Source organism: Notothenia coriiceps, unplaced genomic scaffold, assembly GCF_000735185.1.
Source record: "Notothenia coriiceps isolate Sejong01 unplaced genomic scaffold, NC01 NC01_scaffold00012568, whole genome shotgun sequence".
Classification (NCBI taxonomy): Eukaryota; Metazoa; Chordata; class Actinopteri; order Perciformes; family Nototheniidae; genus Notothenia; species Notothenia coriiceps.
This window is the reverse complement of record NW_011345269.1, coordinates 292608-313553: the sequence shown is the minus strand read 5'-3', so window position 1 is coordinate 313553 and position 20946 is coordinate 292608. Positions and strand designations below refer to the sequence as shown.

General features: G+C 37.5%; 3 protein-coding genes across 3 annotated transcripts in view; all 3 read left to right on the top strand.

Annotated features, from left to right (window-relative positions):
• Window positions 1-4137, top strand: part of LOC104947449 (caskin-2-like) — a 174944-nt gene extending 170807 nt beyond the window's left edge. Inside the window, exon 17 of the mRNA XM_010773458.1 lies at window positions 3617-4137. Within this exon, the coding sequence (XP_010771760.1) occupies window positions 3617-3713 (97 nt within the window). The 3' untranslated portion in view covers window positions 3714-4137. The remainder of the gene's footprint in view (window positions 1-3616) is intronic.
• The window catches only part of pde6d (phosphodiesterase 6D, cGMP-specific, rod, delta), an 818526-nt gene that overhangs the window by 553784 nt on the left and 243796 nt on the right, over window positions 1-20946 (top strand). The gene's annotated exons all lie outside the window — the stretch shown is intronic.
• mvp (major vault protein) overlaps window positions 6719-20946 on the top strand; it is a 16665-nt gene continuing 2437 nt past the window's right edge. Inside the window, 13 exon segments of the mRNA XM_010773457.1 lie at window positions 6719-6818; window positions 10054-10232; window positions 10759-10952; window positions 10955-11020; window positions 11614-11745; window positions 12321-12415; window positions 13059-13295; window positions 13864-13989; window positions 16409-16633; window positions 20265-20289; window positions 20292-20309; window positions 20312-20361; window positions 20364-20502. Of these exon segments, the coding sequence (XP_010771759.1) occupies window positions 10069-10232; window positions 10759-10952; window positions 10955-11020; window positions 11614-11745; window positions 12321-12415; window positions 13059-13295; window positions 13864-13989; window positions 16409-16633; window positions 20265-20289; window positions 20292-20309; window positions 20312-20361; window positions 20364-20502 (1471 nt within the window). The 5' untranslated portion in view covers window positions 6719-6818; window positions 10054-10068.

Here is a 20946-nt window from a genome sequence, read left to right as displayed (position 1 = left end):
AGTGTGTTGTGGGGATTAATAAGACAGCCCGATATTTAAAAAAAATCTATTCTTTTTTCGCCAACTTCCCGCAAATTTCACCGCATAAAATCACATAAAAACCCCGCATGTTTAATCGCATTAATCAGGGATTTATAGCCCGCATAACAAGGATTTTAGCCCGCATAATCAAGGATTTTAGCCCACATTAATCAAGATTTTAGCCCCGCATATCAAGGATTTTTGCCCGCGTGTTTCTGGAGGGTTATGGAGAAGTAACGAGACCTGTGTGAGTTCTACACTTACACAATCAGCAGTCAATGAAGTGCAGAGTCCTCAAACTAATAATGGACCTACTAATAAGCATATAACATATTTTGTGGCAGGGCTGTTCATACAAAATCTATAAAAAAGCCAAATCTAGTAGGTCTTGTTTGTATTGGCGACTCGCTACTTCCTTGAACTGGCTGATTGTGTCACTTGTAACTCAACAGGTTCGTCAGCTCATGGCCCTCCAGAAACACGCGGCAAAATTCCATTGTTATGGCGTCTAACGCTTGATTATGTGCTAGAATCGCCTTGATTATGCGGCTAACTCTCGCTAATGGCGGGCTAAAATCCTTGATTAGAGATCACATGCGAAGTTTTTATCTGATCTCTATACTACAATGCGATTGCGAAAAAGGAATAGATTTTTTTTTTAAAGATTGGCTGTCTATGTATTCGACACATCACACTACGCGCACACACACACGCACACCAAACCACACACACCCCAGACACTTCTCGCCTCATTGCTCGTGTTCATTTACTCGTTCGATGTGTGACCAGCTTCAATATCTTGTCGGCTACTTACTGTCGTTTTTAGTGGTTAGTGCGTGGTGGCCCCCCACCTGAGTTGGCTCTGGCTTTCTTGTGCAGCAGCAGACAGCTTTTCCATGTTAGTATGTCAGCAGTAGGGAGTCCACAGTCGACTCTCAGCAGCTCCCGGACTAGTAGCAACGTACTGCGAATAGTTCCCCTTCCACTGTCCTGAAGGACAAGTGATACTGCTTGCCCGTCTTTTAGCAGAAAATGCTTCATGCCGTCATGACCGATGGATCATGTTTCATCTGGTGTGGTCTCTCTCGTGTGAGTTCCACACGTTCACTCTACGGTGGTGTTGACCCATTCTTGATGCGCGACCTGATGACGTCCGGCATCTCATTTGGCTGCAAATAAACCGTCTACAAAAGACCAATAGCACTGGGCAAAAAGAGAAACGTAGTTGACAATGGTGGACAGCTTATATAAAGGCTTCAAATGTATTTAGTATATGATGAACATGTTTGAATGGGGGGGTGGACTTCACATCCCTAAGGGGGTCTGGGGGTGTCCCGCCCGGGAAAGATTTTTTTTAACATTTTAAAAGTAAAATACTTAACCCTGGTGCACTTTGAGCGCCCAATTACTAGATGCTGATCTAGGGGATACCAACTCATAAACACCCATGTGAAAGATCGGTTTGTCTGTGAACATAACCGATAACGCTACCATAGCCAATACAAATAGAATAGGCTAACTTGTTTTTTTTGTGGTTCATTTATACTTTTTTAACCAGTTACATTTATTTATTTATTTTGCATATTTTAAATCTCTCCAGTTTTAAACCAATATTTTTGGTTTGCTGTCCTATAGTTGACATTTGGAATGGATTTCAAACACTTTTTTATTTATCCTAATAATTATAAAGGTGTCCCTTTGAAGATTTGTTTACATAAAATTGTGATCAAAACTTTGAGACCACCACTGAGATAATTTAGCACTAAAGTGAGCGATTCTAAAACCTCAGAGTCCTTACCTCACTGAGCCTCTCAGCTGACAGGACAGAACTCTCTCTCACATTATTGCTAGAAACCAGCATTCTTATATCCGTTAGCGCAGCAGACTAACAAACATCCCCGCCGGGTACCGGTGCACCCCCTCTCTCTATCTATCATCTACTATCTATCTATCTCTCTCACTTTGGCTGTGAGCTGCGGCGCCCGATAAAGCCAACTTCCCTCACTTTCATACTTACAGCGCCCATCTACAGGGCAAATGAAAATGTAACCGGGGTGAAAAGGGTGTGATCTTTACTTAATAGAATGTTGTTTACATCAAGGCTGAAAATTCTTTTTTGGTATTATATTTGTGGAAGTGCAGATCCCTGTGCGCTCGCAGTAGCCCCAGCTAGGGGCCCGGCGACTTCACAGTAGCAACCCCCCCCCCTCGCCCCCATGACATTTCCAAAGACAGTTTAAAATTTTTTTGTGACCAGTGATAATCACATTAAGCAGTAGTGACATGTGTAAACTAAGGAGTAATTTAACTGACAGCCCTTAACACACAGCACTAGAAGAGCACTTGCAATTGGAATGAACGTGTCAGTTCACAAGTCCCTCTCCAACATGTAGCATAAATCACTGCATGCGTTCGTAAGTGACATTTTCAACAGAGGGCGGTGAGACGCACTTCTTCCACCTTCAGGCCCCGGTGCAATGCCGGGCTGACTGTGGTGATGGTGGGTGAGAAGCAGGGAGGTAGTGGAAGAAATGATGAGGGTGGATTTCTAATTTGCATTGAAACCTCTTGAAACCGTGTGGAACCCGCCCCTCAGTCGCCCCCCGGTCCACCCTTCCTTTATCCCTCTCCAAGGGGACAGGAATGAGTCATTTGCAATTGCTATAAAAAGACTGCCTATTCTTAGTATAAAAAGGACTTCCAGAAGCTCCTCTGCCGGTAAATGATTGCTTTTCATTAACACGATGCCTGCGTCCTCCAAATACCCTCAGGGCTTCAGACTACAGGGTGTACGCTAAACACATTATGTCATCAGCAAAACATGAAAAATGCACAAACAGAACTCCCATGTTCACAACAGTTGACAGATGTGGTNACATTACGAGAGCGAGACAGTTTGTCCCCGTACCACTGGTTGAAAACCACTGCTGTAGATCACTGCCGGTACGTGCGCTGGGAGGGCACCGTTTAAGTTAAACTTAAACGGTGCCCTCCCAGCGCACGTACCGGCAGTGATCTACAGCAGTGGTTTTCAACCAGTGGTACGGGGACAAACTGTCTCGCTCTCGTAATGTCTGTCTGTCTTGCTCTCGTTCTGTCTCTCGTACCACTCTCGGTTCCACTTTTACTTTTGCACGCTACCTGTCTAACTCTTTTCCGGCCTCCAGCTTTTCCTGCTGGAGCCCGCCGCTTAAAGGTGGGGGGCGCGGACCGGCCATAGAGCTTATAGGTGGTGGACTGTAACCTGTAAAATCCATAGATTTAGGAGGTCCCCTAGTGGCCGTTAGCTGTACAAATCCATAGATTAGCCGCACCGTTATATAAGCCCAGGGTCGAAAAATGGGAAAAAAGGCGCGGCTTATAGTCCGAAAATTACGGTATATATACAGTACAAAATACCACGTACTGTCCTCCCTCCCATGCCACCCTGGCATGACCTCTTGCCCCCCCTTTGCCACCCCATGTAAAATGTTCTAGAACCGCCACTGGAATAACGTCATCTGCAGACCCTCGTGGATGCATATAACATGAATTGGCCTGAAGGGGGCAGTAGAATGTAACACTTCTTATATTTACATCTATTGTTTCTCACCAGGGGATCCAACCAGGTGAAGTCCGCAGGGACGATCCTGGATGACATCGGCAACATGTTCGACGACCTGGCCGACCAGCTGGACGCCATGTTGGACTGAAGACTTTCATCAAAGCCTCAACCTCAGGAAGTGAAGGAGTGTGGGTAAAAAGAACGTTTGACTCTGAACTACATGCTGAACGCAGTCCGAGGAGAACACCAGCACTCGATCTCTGCTGTGCGTCTTTTGACTACGTCCTCCGCTGTGTCTCACACAATCTGGACTCAAGACTTTTGTTATCTCTCGTGTCGTCGTGTTTTTTAACAGAAACTTTAACCAAGCAAAAGTTGGACCAGCGGTACTTCATCAGAAAGTCCGCCGCAAATGATTAAGGTTATTGTTAAACTAATGTTGTTACTCAAATATTTATCATTATGACATAATAGAGAGCTGAAGTCCCTTCTAGACTTTATTTCAAAAAGGTTTAATAGAAAATAAAAATTAACTATGCACGCAAAGGAAAGAAAAAGGTTTATTATTATTATTATTAATATGATAATGGAACATTAACGTATATATATATATATACAAATAAAATAGGGAAAAATAACACAAAAATAATTATAATAAACCTTAACAAGAAAATTGACATTAAAACAAAGTTAATAAATAACTACACAAATATGGAAGAGGATTAGGGTCACCTTTGGTTTGGTTCTGAGTTTAAAGTCAGAATTCTGAGTTTAAAGTAAGAATTCTGAATTATTTTTTTTACTGAAAATCTCAGAATTCTGTATTTTTCTTTGTTTTTTTTATTCAGAAAAAAAATCCCATTTGGTCCACTCATAGGTGGCCTGAATCCTCTTCCTTACACAATTACTTAAAAATAATGGAACAAATAAAATCAATTGAATAATATTTTAAAAGAAACATTCTTTCTGACTAGTGGAACACTTTGGCTCTCTATCCAACATGTCTGACCATTTCAAGCATTTTACCTTTTTGTAATATTTAAAAAAAAAAAACATTTATTTTATGCCAATTGATCTTAACCGTGTGCGTTCGTCGTCCGTTCGTTTGTGTCGTTCAAACTGAAACCTGTAAAAGTGCTCGACCATGTTCACACAAAGGGAAGCATGTTCAGTGATATACAGACTATTTTTTGATATTCATTATAGCCAAATTAGTATTTAAATTAGAGTTATCTAAATATGTATATTGTACACTAGAGTTATATACAGGAGCAGATATTCAACCAAAGTCTTTGTACATATTTTCCTCAAATATTTTCACAAAAATATGTTTATGAAGCGATATTGTCACGGTGCAGCCTGCAGCAGCTTCTGGATATTCAGCTCTATCTAAACATGATTCATTTGTGAAAGTGACAGTTAACTGGTGCGCGATAATGTGAATGAATGTGTGTGAATGCGATGCTTTGTGTGTGTTTTTATCTCTCGAGGCTCAGGAACATCCAGCAATGGAAAAAACTACAATAAATCCAATAAAGAAGAAAATAAATGTTGGCAGAGTCTCTGCAGCCTCCACATTCCTAAAATATGAATGTATTGTCTTCATAACAAACCAGAAACGTCCTGCTAGGGTTGATCCGTGGACGGTTGAATGGAGCAACAAAAGGGAAAAAGAGCAATTATTTTTACTTTAATCATTTATTTTCATTTTTCTTAATCATCCTTAGCCATTTCTTAAAGGTATAATACATATCTTCCACATTAAAATAATTAACAACGGCTAAACACTTGAATTGTGTACTTCCATTATCCCATTATCATTTTTTGGAAATGTGTAATTTGAATAAAGGTAAGTTGTGTTTCATTCGACATATTAGGGCAAAAATAAATACATTACATTTCAAAGGGGAGAGAGGTCATATCTTGGGGAAAAAACAAGAAACGTCCTAGATTCAATTTGTCAATTCAACATTTCAGTGGAAAAAAACTCGTAACTTCCGTAATAAAAATTGTCAATTTAATTATTCGTAAAATAAATGACACATTTTCTCAATCTTCAATATACTATTTTGGGGAAAGAAAATATACATTTCCAAGATTGAATCGTGAAATGTAATATTTGGGAGGAGGAATTACACTATTATTTTATAAAAATTGTAATTTTATTACAATTTTTTCCAAGATTAACGGAGGAAACGTAATACCTTATGTGAATTATTTATTATTTTTGAAAAGGATTTGAACCTGTCACCTCTCTACAGTAGCTTATCAGACTGCATATTATTGGATGTGTGTGGGTATGTGTATTTGTTTTTTTATTTTGATATTCTCTGTCCTCCCTGGCTGTATTATTTTTAACCATTAAATGTCTATGATGTTAACCTGCTTGTCTGACTCTTTTTTTTCTTTATTGACAAAGAATAATGTACAAATGCATACAAACCAGAACAAGAGAAGAACACGGGATCAAGAACACAATATTTGTTTGCTTCACTATATCCAGTTTTGCAAAAATAAACAAATATAAATGAAAAATTAAATGTGAAAAATGTATAAGATTAAAATAATTCTTTTTTATTTTGTGATTCTTCATCTTTATAATTCCACCTCTTTTTTTTTGCTTATTCATTTATTTATGTATTGTTGTATTTCCACGTTTACATGTTTTTTTTGGTGGTTTTTTTCTACTTTAAATAAAAAAGAGTTTTAGTTATTATTTTATTTTTGTATTAGTTTCATTTTTCGTTATTGGTTATTTATATTTCTCTTAATATTTCAACTTTTTATTTATTTATTATTATATTTTTGGAAATCCTCATTTATTGTTTGATTTATTCATTTTATTTTATTTCCACAAGTATTTATTTACTTATCTATTTGTATTTATTTGTTCCTATTGATATTTCCACATTTCTTTTTTACTCTTTTTGTTGCAGACAGGTTATTAAGTTCAGTTATATTTTTGACTCACTTTTGCACCATTCAATATAAATGCATCCCAATAATGAACTGTGCAGGTCCTGTGCATTAACAGAGTAACCATTTCCCTACGTAATTCAAGGTTTGTGTGGAGTGTTTAGATCAAATAGTCAGCCCTCTACAGTGACGCACCTCTGCCTCTGCAGCAGCAGTCAGTCGGTAAATCACGTGACTTTTCCGGTAAGCACACACCCACCGCTCTCAACTGTCTCCATGTAGCTCAGGAAGTCTTTCCAGACTAGTCTACACTGTTGCCGAGCCTTTTAGGAGCAAGGTAAGAACACAGCTCTATGTCGCGAGCAGAACTCCGCTCAAAAATCTCCTATTTTAAAAGTTATTTCGTGTAGGCAAAGATTAATGCTTGATAGGAAATATTTTAAGATTTGTTTCTGAAAGAGGAGATGCCTCACTTCAGATCGGCATGCATGTGATACTCCTAGCAGAATTAAATTGAACAAAATCTCAACTTTAACAACTGTTGTTATTCTATTTCCCTGTCTCCTTCTATAAAAAGGACATAGGCGTCAAACAGTGCAGTTGAGCGTTTTTATACATTCAAATGCCTATCTGATATTGTAGCTACTTTGTAGTTATTTATGTACGCCGTATGAAACAGCTTCCTATTTATTCATAAATGGTTTTAATCCATGTTCTCAGGCGTAAACACTACCAAACACGGAAGTCAACGTTAAATGTCCAGGATTTGCAATGGAGGTTTGGTGGCAATTAGTCAGGGCGTTGAAATGATTACCAGGAAGTTGATTGACGCAGTTTCCAAGTTAGCTTCATAGCTGTGTATATGGGACTGGCTGTAAAATGCATTCCAGGCATATGTACTTTGTAGGCCTACTATACAATGCAGTTTATGTTATGCAGACTGGGCCCCTCCCATCTGAGACATGTTCCATCTTTGTTTGTGACAGTCTCCTTGTAATGATACCATGTTGGAAACATGACTCAGGCCCTAACCCTTTTTTACCTAATCTATCATTTAAACCATAATCCATAACACAATTGACAGTTAATCTCTAAATGAAACATTGGTGAGCAGCCAAGCAGAACTTTAATTCAATCATGCTTCTAATTCTGTTTACAGACAGTGAGCAATGAAAATGTGCAATACTTACTCATTTTCCTTTGTAGTTGATTCAACTTAATACAGTTTGTATGTATTACTCTATAGTTTGTATGTTTCCCTATGGTGTTTTCCAAAGTCTTTTTTTTTTTGTCAAAAATAAATCATCATATTGCAAAAGCTTTTGTAAGATGTTATCAAGTAAGACAGCTAAGTAATATATATATATATATATAATTAAATGCATAATCAATAAAATAACAATAAAATATGATACAATTCTTAATATTACATTATGATAAAAAAGTGTTAAGAAATAACAATAAAAGAAGGACATTTATACTACTTAAATATGTAATAACAAACAACAAAAGTGATGAGAACAAATTAAATAATACAACCTAAAAACAATTAAATCAATAAAAACTAAACAATTTCAACTTAAAAGCTGTACATACACAATTATAAAAAATGGAATAAAACAATGTCTTCTACTATTTTTCATGTTTTATGTATATATTTCTTAACTTGTATTTATATATTGAAACAACATAACTGCAGAATTACAGTGAGTGTTATTCTAAGCTGTGTGTTCAGTGAACGCCTCATTGTGTGCCGCAGGCGTGTCTCTGTACCGGAACTTCATGCCTGACGTTTGAATAGAAAACTAATTTTTCATTTCATCTTTAAATCTCACAGGGAGTTCTCTGTTCAGGTTTCTACAGTTTAACTTAGAAAGAACCCTAATCTCCAGCTCTTTTCTCCGAGTCATGTTTAAACTTTGACCGATACTGATTACTGCAGTCATGAGAAGTGCTCAATACATAGCAGATAAACAGTAGAGCTACAGATAACTGAATAATGCTCTTAACAAAAGAAAAATGATTATAACATAATCAAACATAATTAAATTATAAAAATAATATACATTATAATTGTTGTTAAAAATATATATATATATAATGGTACAACTTAAATTCAGTCGAAACACTTATTATTAAAATAACACAAAATAAAACAACAATGAAATAGAATAAAATGAAGAAATAAATTATTAATAAAAATAAAATTGTTCAACTTAAAAACAATGAGTGAGTGGAAAATGAAGCTGTCTTTTTTCCAGATGTATGGAGCATTAAAACTAAGCAGCTGAACAAAAACTAATGAGAATAAACTTTGAATGTCAGCACAAAATGAATTTTTACTCACGTTTTGTAATTGTATGGCTATCTGAGTATTGATCCATAGCAGTGAGAAAGAGGTTAATGTCATGTAAATCCTGATAGTGTGCACAGTGATCACTTTATCTTCTCACAGCAGAGACACACTGATTTTATCCTCAATCACACAAAGGCTCTGCTGACAGACGAACAAAATGACGAACTCAATCTCAGTCCACAAGTTGTTTCGATAAAAAAATTGTAAACAAATAAAAGATAAATAAAATAATAATACAATAGAACAAAATGGTACAACTTAAGTTAAAAAAAGTGACTGGTTTCTTGTCTGAAAAGTTTTTTTTTAAAGGTCATCTATCATGTTATTTTTAGGTAACAGCATAGGTCTCGGATATATACAAATATATTAAAAACATGTCTATGAAGTGTTTTGCTCAAAATACCAAACAGATCACCCATTCTAGCCATGCCTAATATCCCTCTATTTCACTTCCTGTTTCAAAAGTGCTGATTTTGGGTATAAAGCTTTAAAAAAAAAAAAAGAATTGATAAAAAAAAAAGTAAACAATAAACTAAATACTGTCGTGATGAAACACCATATCATGGATTATCAAGGATTATTTCTGAAAACTGAAGCTCAAAGGCTTTCTCTCTTGCCGGTTGTACCACAAGGTGAGTTCCTTTTTATTTCCTGTTTCTTCACACACACGCTCTCCAGTACAGGTTAGCTCTGAGTGTTAGCGATGCTAATGTAAACACCGACCATATTACGTCCAAAACAGTCGGGCATTGTTTCTGATAGCAATGTTTCTGATAGTGCCGTAGGTCTACATTTCCGATATTACGTCATATTGGCCGCAAATCTGGATCAGCTCCGGTGTAGCCCCGTTTTTAGAGATTTGGGTACGGAGGAAAAGATAGAGGGTTTTATTTTCTGACGCTGCGTGAGTTCCCTGACACGCCGGGGACACATCTTCATGTATACAAGACATCAAAAAGTGCATTTTGCATGATAGTTCCCCTATAAAGATTAAATTAAATGAGTGAGACCTTATTTCTTCACAGTAGAGGCACTAAATACTAATATGACTCTGAACATGAGCATAAAAGGGCCCCTTTAAATGCCAAAATACCATTGATTTAACATTTAAAATAAATGAGATCTTAATATATCAAGAGCAGCTGAACCTCATGTTAGAGAGCTGTGAACTGTTTTCCCTTTAACATTATTATCAACACTCCGCTCCTCTCTGCAGCATCTAGTTGGGATCATGTCTAAGAAGGGAGGAAACCAAAGGCCGGAGATGGAGGGTTCGGTGGAGGCGTCCATCATCCGCATCCCCCCCCATCACTACATCCACGTGCTGGACCAGAACACCAACATCGCCCGGGTGGAGATCGGACCACTCACCTACATCCGCCAGGACAACGAGAGGTCAGATGACTACTGTCATCAAAACACAGCAAATAAATAATCCTTATTATAATTTAAAATATATATATATTATTAAGAGTTGTGAAATATATGAACAGAGAACATTGAAGAAATAAAAAAATTGAACCTATTACAATAAAGAGTCTGAAACAATGGTGCAGCTATAATAATAATAGCTAATAATATAAATTATATTATTAATTCTACTACTAAAATTACAAATACTAATAATAACACAATAATAATACTGCAAATTATACTAGTACAGTACAGTACAGTCAATAATACTTATACCACTAATACTTGTATTACTACTACTACTTATAATACAAATAATAATAATACAACTTATAATAATACGGATTCCAAAAACTGAATCTAATAAAAATAAAGAATAATACAATTTATGATAAGCTTTTAAAATATTAAGTGAATAGAGATGTTAATTATCCATTAGTTTTAATGGCAGTTGTGTGTCCTGCTGTTTATAATGGATGTGTAGTAACAGTGCCCCCCCCCTCTACAGGGTGCTGTTCATGCCGGTGCGGATGGTGATGGTGCCGCCGCGTCACTACTGCGTGGTCCTCAACCCAGTCACCCGCGACGATGACAAGCAGGTGCTCTTCGACCAATCAGGGCAGGCCAAGCTTCGCCATGCCGACCTGGAGATCCGCCTCACCCAGGACCCCTTCCCCCTGTACCCAGGGGAGGAGGTGCAGCAGGTCAGATACTTTACCCTATAAGTCAACAAATACAATTGTTATTATGATTTTTAGTAAAACACAATTGCTATGTAACAATGACATATTTGACCTATTTTACACATTTGACAAATGTAATATATTTAAAGAAATATAATTATCTAACATATTTGACATGTGTAATATACATTATGTAAAATAATGCATTGCATTTACAACAAAATTAACTTATTTAAAATCTTTGAAATGTTAACATATTTGATGTGTTTAACATACCTGACAAATGTATGTTATTTGATTTAATATATTAAAATGTTTAACATTTCTAAAATATGTTAAATATTTGACCTTTTTAAGAATATTTAGAATGTATTACAAAATGAACAAATTATAAATATTGGACATATATAAGATATCTGTCCTGTTTTAGATTAAAAAAAAGTTTCCATGTTTCAAATACTAGACATATTTTACATGTTCAACACAATATTTAAATTATTTTTTTAATAGTTAACATATTTAAAGTATTTAAAGTATTTTTAAAAACATATTACACATGTATGACGTGTGTGTGTGTGTGTGTGTGTGTGTGTGTGTGTGTGTGTGTGTGTGTGTGTGTGTGTGTGTGTGTGTGTGTGTGTGTGTGTGTGTGTGTGTGTGTGTGTGTGTGTGTGTGTCAGGGACCTACATCCCCAGGAAGGAGGTGGCCGTGTTGGAGACCATCAAGGCGACAGTGATCCGGGAGAACCAGGCCATCAGACTGAGGGCCCGCAAGGAGGGCGTAGACCGCGGGGGGGTCCGCAGGGTCACAGGTGACTCAGACACAATGTCCTATGCCACACTCTTTGACTTCTTTCACAGTTAGCTTTAGCAAAGACTTTATTTGTGCCGAAAATCTTGGTGACAGACGCTATCAGAAACACATAATTTCAGTAGCTTAATGAATAAATACTTTATCACAGGTTTTTATTATTATATGTCTTTATTGAACAAGGATCATGCATACAAATCCGTTAATGATGCTATATGCCATTTCCTATCACACTAACAATTAAAACGGATAAAAAAACAGATGTATAAAAAATATAAATACTGGTACATCCGTCAATTCAAATATAATTGTACAATTCATATAAGCTAACATCTCACAATAAAATAAAGTTATTGTTTGTAAGACTATTTGCCCAAAATAAAAATGTTTGCACTATGTGAACAAAGATGTCAAAATGTGAGCACGGTGTGCAAATGTCGTGTGCCTTTGTGGGATTCTGTGGTAATGTTGCATCTCACTTTCACAAACATTAACATAGTGATATAAACTGGTTTTAGATTTTAGATTTATTCAAACTTTATTTGTGTATCATCATCATAATAAGCTCTGTTCCAGGTGAGGAGTGGCTGGTCAGTAAGGTGGGGGCGTACCTGCCAGGAGCTCAAGAGGAGGTCCTCGACATCGTCAACGCTTTCATCCTGACCGACAAGGTGACGTCAAAATCTGCAGCTTTTACATTCACACTGACAAATCTAAATGTAATTGATTAAAAAAAAAGTAAAGAACCAAAAAATACTCTGCACAAAAATACATGTTTTAGTATTATATATTTTAACTATTGATGCATTAACTTGTTTAACACTGTAATGTTGCAGCTGATAAAGTAGGAGAGTAATGTCATTAATGTTTTTACTGCAGGGTAGCTTGGTATATAATAATGGTCTATAATAAAATATCACTTATCAATATTTTATATTAATCATCTGAATCATCAATGATATAAATATACTGGAGGAAAAATTAAAGTATAAAATAGGATTTACACACAATAAATAGACAGAAATCTCAGAAAAACTGATTTGAAATCAGGCGTTTGTGATTTTGATATTAAATGTTTGAGATTGTTTTTAAATCAAGTGTTTGTGATTTTAAAATCAGGTGTTTGTAATTTTGGAATCATTTGTTTTTTATTTTGAAATCAGGAATTTGTGATTTTGAAATAAGCTGTTGGCGATTATACTTGATGTATATGTGATTTTAAAATCCAGTGTTAGTGATTTTGAAGTCAGGTGTTTGTGATTTTAACTCACCTGTGATAACTCTTCCCTGGTGGTGTGTTTTGTGTGTCCTCAGAAAGCGCTCCATGTGCGCGCCCTGCGGCCATTTAAGGACGCGGGGGGGCGGGACCGGCGCACGGGGGAGGAGTGGCTGGTGACCATGGCCGACAGGGAGGCCCACATCCCGTCCGTGGCGGAGGAGGTGGTGGGGGTGGTGTGTGTGACCACTCTGAGCAGCAGGCACTACTGCGTCATCCTGGACCCCGTCGGCCATGACGGGAAACCCCAGCTGGGGCAGAAGAGAGTGGTGAAGGTGAGGAGGGCCTCCACGGACTTCTCTGACAAATAATACAAAGTCTTTAACCATAAGTGTTACTAATTCATTTCATAAATAACGCAGGTGTACACATGAATTCAAACATTTTCAAGATGATATGATAAAAACAAATTAGGATAATATAATTACAACAATTAACAAAAAATATATTGCATGGGTCTATTTGTTTTATGTACATTATAATAGTTGTATTCAGCCGTTATATGTTATTAATTATTTATTTATTAGCAAAAAGCACATACATTTTAGGAATATTAAAAAAGCAATTACATAAATTATTTGCGAAGGTGATTAACTCAAGGTTTTTACTTTGTCTACCAAATTATAAAAATGATATCCCAGATCATGGCAAATGGGACAAAATGAATCAAAATTCACATATAGAAAGGTTAGTTTGCTACACGGTATATTTTCTGCAGTAATCCCAAATCCAATGGCAAAATCCCATTTGAGCGATGCTTGCTTCAGGGTCGGAATACAACAACTACAGCTCTCTGTTAATTGGTCATTATCTGTCAAAACCGTCTTTCTTTTTCTCCATCAGGGTGAGCGCTCATTCTTCCTGCAGCCGGGCGAGCAACTTGAAAAGGGCATCCAGGACGTGTACGTGCTGTCGGAGGAGGAGGGGCTGGTGCTGAGAGCGGTGGAGGCGTTCAATGACACCCTGGAGGTGAGGGCAGAAATCACTCGTATCCAGAAGTAGAACTGCAGTGTATAAACACTTGATTAGAAGTCCCTGCATTCAAAATGTTACTTCTGCAAAAGTATGAGCATCAACTATGTTCTTTAAGTAGCAAAGTAAAAATACTCTTAATGTAGTATGGCCATTTCATAATAGTGTGTATTATTATATAATAATTACTGCTGCATTGATGTGCTTTCATCTTACTTATTGTAAGTCGCTTTGGATAAAAGTGTCAGCTAAATACAATGTAATGTAATGCTTTCACTTTAAGTTAGCAGCTGCTAAAAGTTGAGCTAATGTTATCATATATTAGTCGATAATTGTAATGAATTAGAATTCATTATAATTATTAAATACACATTATAATAATAACCTCCAAATTATCTAGAACCTAATATCATCAAATAAATTAAGTGGAGTCAAAAATAAAATATTTGCCTATAACGTTTTGTGGGGTAAAAGTAAAAAGTAACATGATGTGAAAATACTGACTTGAAGTACCTCACATTTTAGCTTAAGTAAACGAGTTGAGTAAATGCACTTTTACACAAGCTTATATTCAAGCACTGCACTGTAATGACGCTTCAAATGAAAAGTAATACATTGAAGTTCACATAGGTAGATGCGTTTGATTTTTGGATTGATGATATTTAGCAGTGTATTAATATTAATATTGATGTTTATTCTGAAAACCAGATTATTGCTTAAAAAGTATAGTAATACTGTAGATCTAAATTATCCTAATCCACAGTAGAATAAATAGACAATGCTGTATTGAACATTTGAATGTAGCGTATGGGAGGTATCTACAGATATGTGTTCATGAGCATTAGATGTCATACATTTTGCAAATGTGTTTCTTCAACTTGAGAATCACCTCCCCCGTGTCAGAGGTTTCTCTGAGGGAGTGCAGAGGAATGTAGGGAGGTGGTCTGAGAGTTCGTGAAGCTTGTCTTGTGCAACCGGTTGATTTCAGAAAAGCGTTAAGAAAAACAAACAGAGGTATGTCGGGATTAGAGATTTACTGCAGATGCTTTCAGCTGGTACGAGGTGAAGAGTCAGAGGTGTGTCTCTGCCCGCCGTGGTTCAAGGTTCAAAGTCTTTTGCAGCTTGCCTCACACCACTGATTGGTGTATTAGGGGTGTGTGCAAAAGAGGGGTGAAGAAACACCAGGATTACATGTGTTGTTGAGCAGGTAGATATTTGCTTTGGCCTATAATGGTGCATAAACACATCAGAAGGAAAAGAGTGGTGCAGTTCTGACTTACTACTGTAGGCTAACCCTGAAGTTAGCATCTCCATGGTTCCCTTCACAGAACGCTTATAGGGTTTATGATACTTACACGTGTTGCTCAGCAGGATCATCTCCACATATAACACCCCTTTTTAGATGTGTCAATGCAATATCGAGAAGTAAAAAATCGAACTAGCTAAACGCTAATAGGCTATAAAGGAACTGCAACGAGGCTGCATGAGGTCACCACCAACTCTGCTGAGCTAAAGGCGGCGCTTTTTTCAGACACTTCATATACTAACCAGTGAGGTATTTACTGATGCATTTGATGTCGTATTTCCACAGCATTAACCCTTTGCAAGTATGTTTTCACTTCTTTATTTACTCAAGTAGTGTACTTGAGCACCATTTTGAGATACTTACCTTACTTGATTTACATGTTTCACTACTCCACTACAATTCAGAGGTAAATGGTGTACTTTTACTCCACTACATTTATTGAAGATGTGGATGAATGATGTGAAATATAATCAAGTGTTAAATCAGACTTTAGTTCCACCTGGAGTAAATTCACAAGCTACCCTGCGGTATAAAAAGTCATTCAAACTAGCTGCACCTTTACCAGCTTTGAGAACACTTTCATGATCAATCATTATAAAACATATCATATATATTATTCTAAAATGGTCCAATTTGCATAATGATTACTTTGGGTAATTTAAGTATATTTTGATGCAAATACTTTTGTACTTTTACTTGAGTAACATTTTGAATGCAGGACTTTTACTGTAACTGAGTATTTCTACTCTGGTTCTTTTACTTAAGTACAAGATCTGAGTACTTCTCCAGCTCTGCCTCGACTGCACCATCTCCCCCTCCTAACCTTTATACCTCCACTCTCTCTTCTTCTTCTTCTTCTTCTCTCTTCTCTTTGTTTTAAATCAAACCCTACCATTCCACTTTCTCCAACCTTTACGTTTTCCTCCTCCTTTCGAAATATTTTGCACTTTGGGTTTCTCTCAGTGCCCCTCTCCCGTCCCTTCCTCTCCTCCTCATCCTCCCTCTCCTCCTCATCCTCCCTCTCCTCCAACTCCCCCACCACTCCAATGCATCGCCACGTTAACCCTTCTCTCCCTCCTCCACTTCTCTCTCCCCCGTTCTCTCTGCCAGCGCGATGAAGAAGAGGAGGAGGAGGAGGAGGATGAGGAGCAGCAGGAAGAGAGGGCGAAGCGCTCGCGGAGGAGCGCCATGCTCCGCCGCCCCGGGGACCGCTGGATGCTGCGGGGCCCCATTGAGTACGTCCCCCCCGCCACGGTGGAGGTGATGGTGAGACGACAGGCCATCCCATTGGACGAGAACGAGGGCATCTACGTCCGGGACATCAAGACCGGAAAGGTACGAGTCTTTAAAGGAGCAGACCGCCGTTGATTACGTTTTTTTTCTCTTTATTGAGTCACAATTATTAAGATAATATTAGATTAATCTTTATTAATCCCCGTATGGTAATCTGTTCACCCGTCAGGTGTCCGAGCAGCAACAGCAATAAGAATGAAAGACAGATAGTAAGAATAGTATGAATAGAACAACAGATGATTGTACTTATTATTATTATTATTATGGAGTTATGAATAAACATTATGTGCATGTTTTGGCTTCAGATGAACCCTGAACTGGAAGGCAGGAAATCAATACAGAACATATTCCAATTATCCTAATTTCAATATCCCAACTAAACTGCGCAATTTTTTCTAGGTTAATCAATTATTGATTTGTTATTTTCCTAAGGTTTATTAGGAGATATTCAATTATTCAGTTTTGCTGAAAAACCATACAAAAACATTAAGTGTATTGTCAAAGCTAGACCTCCGTAAATTAAAACAATGAATTTATCCGCATCACAATTTGGATCCTTTACACCAGGGGTGCCCACACTTTTTTGGCTGGTGAGCTACTTTTGAAATGACCAGCTCACCGAGGTCTACCAACCAAAAATAAAATCCCAAATTGCAAGGGTTGCTGAATAACACGTTTTATTTATACATGGGATAACAATAGGGCTGCAACAAACGACAAATTTGATAATCGATTAATCTATCGATTAATGAAACGATTAATCGACTATTCGGACTATTACTGTATGCCTTGCATAATTTCTCAAATGCTCTTATTTAGCCATCAACTTTTAGATTTAGCTTGAGGTTGTTTTAGGCATGTGGAAACTAACAATGAAGACAATAAAGATGAATACTTGATTCAAAAATACATATATTATTAAATTAACTGAACAAATTGTTTACAAAATTAACATTGCTTTTTATTTAAATTAAATAAATAATATTTCACATCAAAAGAAACAACAATGTTTTAACAAATCGTAAACCTGTTAAACCCCGAGCCTGTTTTTCAGGTTTCAGGCTCGAAAATGACATTCCCAGAACAAATGACCATATTTTCCCTTCTAAAAGGGCTAAATTAATAATCTTTTTTCTCAAAGTAATGATAAACCTGTCAGTTGGATGTAGAAAAGTCAGATTCAATATAGATGTTTTTTATTTTAAGGAAATTTGAGATTGAACATGGTAAAAAACTGTAAATTATAGTGTCCGTCCAAAACATATTTTGTACTTATAGTGAAAACTAACCTCGGATGATGGGTTAGTAGACTAAAAGCTTTAGGAATCCAAAGTACACATATAATAAGTACCTGTAATTCAAGATTGATGCAAAACAATGTGATAATTTGACATTTTTAGACAGATTTAGCAAACAAAAAAACCTTTCTGGGGCCTTTGGGTGGGAATTTTTCATATCTCTGGCTCCCCCTGCTGGATTTTTGACATGTGACATCTCTTTCTACCGTCAGAGCCAAATGGAATCGAACTCCCACATAGGTCTTATTTTGCGTCATGTGTGTGTATTATACTGCCGCATAAGCCAAGACCGGAAAGCAGCAGTCCTACTGGTGGCTTACCATGCAGCTAATTTTGCTCTGCGTTTTTTACATAAATTGAATTATGGATTAAAATAATTTACCAATTATTGCCCAGGAACTTTATCAACCTATGGATTAACCGATTCAGGCGCGTTTTTTCTCGTTTTAATGCCATTGAACACTCTTTTGATCAGATTAACAGCTACGGTGAGACGATCTCACCTAGAAGCTACGTAAAGGTACGTGTTGTGATGGTCTGTCTTTTTGCTTCCCCTGTCGCAAGTATGGATGTACACTTAGTGATGATAACTATATACCTAAATAATCTGTGGAGCCTCAGGCTTTTAATCGGAGATCTGTATGTGCCAAGCTACGATAAGTCATAAGGGTACTTTTATCTTGAGTTCTGTGCCCATGTCCGTTAGCATAGATGCTTCTTATGAGACTTGTGGATTTTGTTTTGGTAAAAATTGTTTATATCGTCAGTTAGCATGAGATTATTTCCGTTAATCTTGTACAACACCATTAATAGGTTCTTAAATATTAAAGATCATCTGAGACACAGTGTCCTGAAGGAAAAACCCAGGGGTCCCCGCGGCGGGGACCTGGGGACTGAACAGGTTAAATAATCTGATGACAGAACTGTGAACAGAATAGCTGAAACTTTAACAAATAAATACTCTGATTACCTCTAATCATAACCCATGTTTGTATAATTTTGGTTAACTCTGGTGTGCTGCTGCTAGCATAATAAACAACCTGACGTGATGAAACGTTACTTGTGGATGGGGCTACAGAGCTACTAGAAAGACGCTCGAACCCGGTGATTCCTCCGTTGACCATGATGGTGGCACTTTTTGCTAAAGTTTAGACACAATTGCTCAGTGCGACGCCATTATCATGCTAAAACACTCAAGCAAGGAGCATTGTCCACATCGAGGACAGGAACATTTAACCACACCTTGGAGCGGTTCTCTCCCGCCAATCCCGCAGTGTGTTGCTGCATGTAGCGCCGGAGTGTGTGTAACTGCCCGCCCTCGCACACAGAGGGGGAGAGGAAAACGATCTCGCCTCGATTGGAAAAGTCGAAAACTACACCGACCATAGACGCATCTTTTTTGTCTTTTTTCATGTGGAGAACGAGTTGGCGACACTAAGACTGCGAGATAATGTTTGTGTAGCAATAATACATGACCTTTCTCTTTCTCAACTCGGCTACTCGGAGGAAGTCGCTGTCATAATGCCTTGTGAAACACTCCGATAATGCCACTTACCTTATCTATTGACAGAGCGACGCTTGCTTTACAAATAGGAAATAACCTTGGAATGTGACCATCACACCAAAATATTTCTTCCTCCCCATTCTGTGTGGAAGTGGATGTCTTTAGTTTTTGCTCGGGTCCCGCACTCATTTGTTGTTTGCTCTTTAACTAATTGAGTTTTCCCGGCACCTTGGACTGATTTTGTCATCGCTTTGCATTTCTGGGTTTACAGACTGGAAAGCGATAGTCGCTTTTTCTGTCAATCAAGTAAACTCCTGAATTAAGTGGCACGGAGGCCAAGGGAGGAGGGATCAAAACCTGTTTTGTCTATTTTAACGGAGCTGGATTTTTTTTTTTATGAATGACTCAGCTTTCCCCCACGGCTCGACCTGCGGTCGACGTACTGGGCACCTCTTTAATGGCTTCTTTCTGAGCCTAAAAATGATATTTTAAAATGCACACCGTTATTAACACACTTGAGATTTAAAACCATATGTTGGTGTGTCATTCTCACTTTTTTCAAGATGACCTTAAACTTTTTTAAACAGAACAGCAGAGTCTTGCATGGATAATGATTGATATACATATGAATAGTATTTAATCATGGCATCTTAACTGAGAAGAAACATCAGCTGTGAATTTAAATCAAACACTTCCATACAAGATATTAGTCCAAATCTGATCATAGGAGCAAGCCAAAAAGTGAGTCTTCACCAAATTTCATGTGAATCAGGTCACACAGTATTTGTATTCCTGCAGACAGATAAACAAACTAATTGAAATATCACCTGATATTAGCTGACACGTTGCCGTGTGTGTTGCTGCCTCTCAGGTGCGTGCAGTGATTGGTCGGACCTACAGCTGACTCAGGATGAGGAGATTGGCAGAAGGAGCTTCCTGCCAACGTGGAGGCCCTTGCTGGCATCTCCCTCTGGACCCGGTGGCCGACCGCTCGGACCGCAGCAAGCGGAGTTCACGCCGGCCCCGGGGGATGACAGGACCCGGTGGTCTTCAGGGTGCCCACAACGCCGCCGTTGCAGGTCTACGACATACAGGGAGAAGAAGGCCAGGTGGGACTTCCTGGCATCCTGATTTGTTATGATTTATGGAAATACAGGATTTAATTCAGAATAATATTGGAAGCCCTATTAAATGTAACACTTTATGCGTCAGAGAATATTTAAGTTTTGTAACTTAAGTTTACTTAAATGCTCAGTAGAAACCAATTTGGTTCTTGTAACTGTACATAAATTAGATTGAGAATATTGAGTGTTAAGGATACATTTTCCTCCTAAATTAACCACTTGTTAGATCGTAAGGAGAATATTCAAGGTTTTTCACATTAATTAACCACTTATGAATCTTGGAGAACGTATCCAATTCAATCTCGTAATTCTTTTGTTGGTTTAAGTGTCGGAGAATACATTTTTTGCTTTAATCTTATAGAAGTATCCATTTTTGTCATGAATTTATGTAACAATAAAATATTTGTTTCTGTGCAAAGAGTTAAGAAT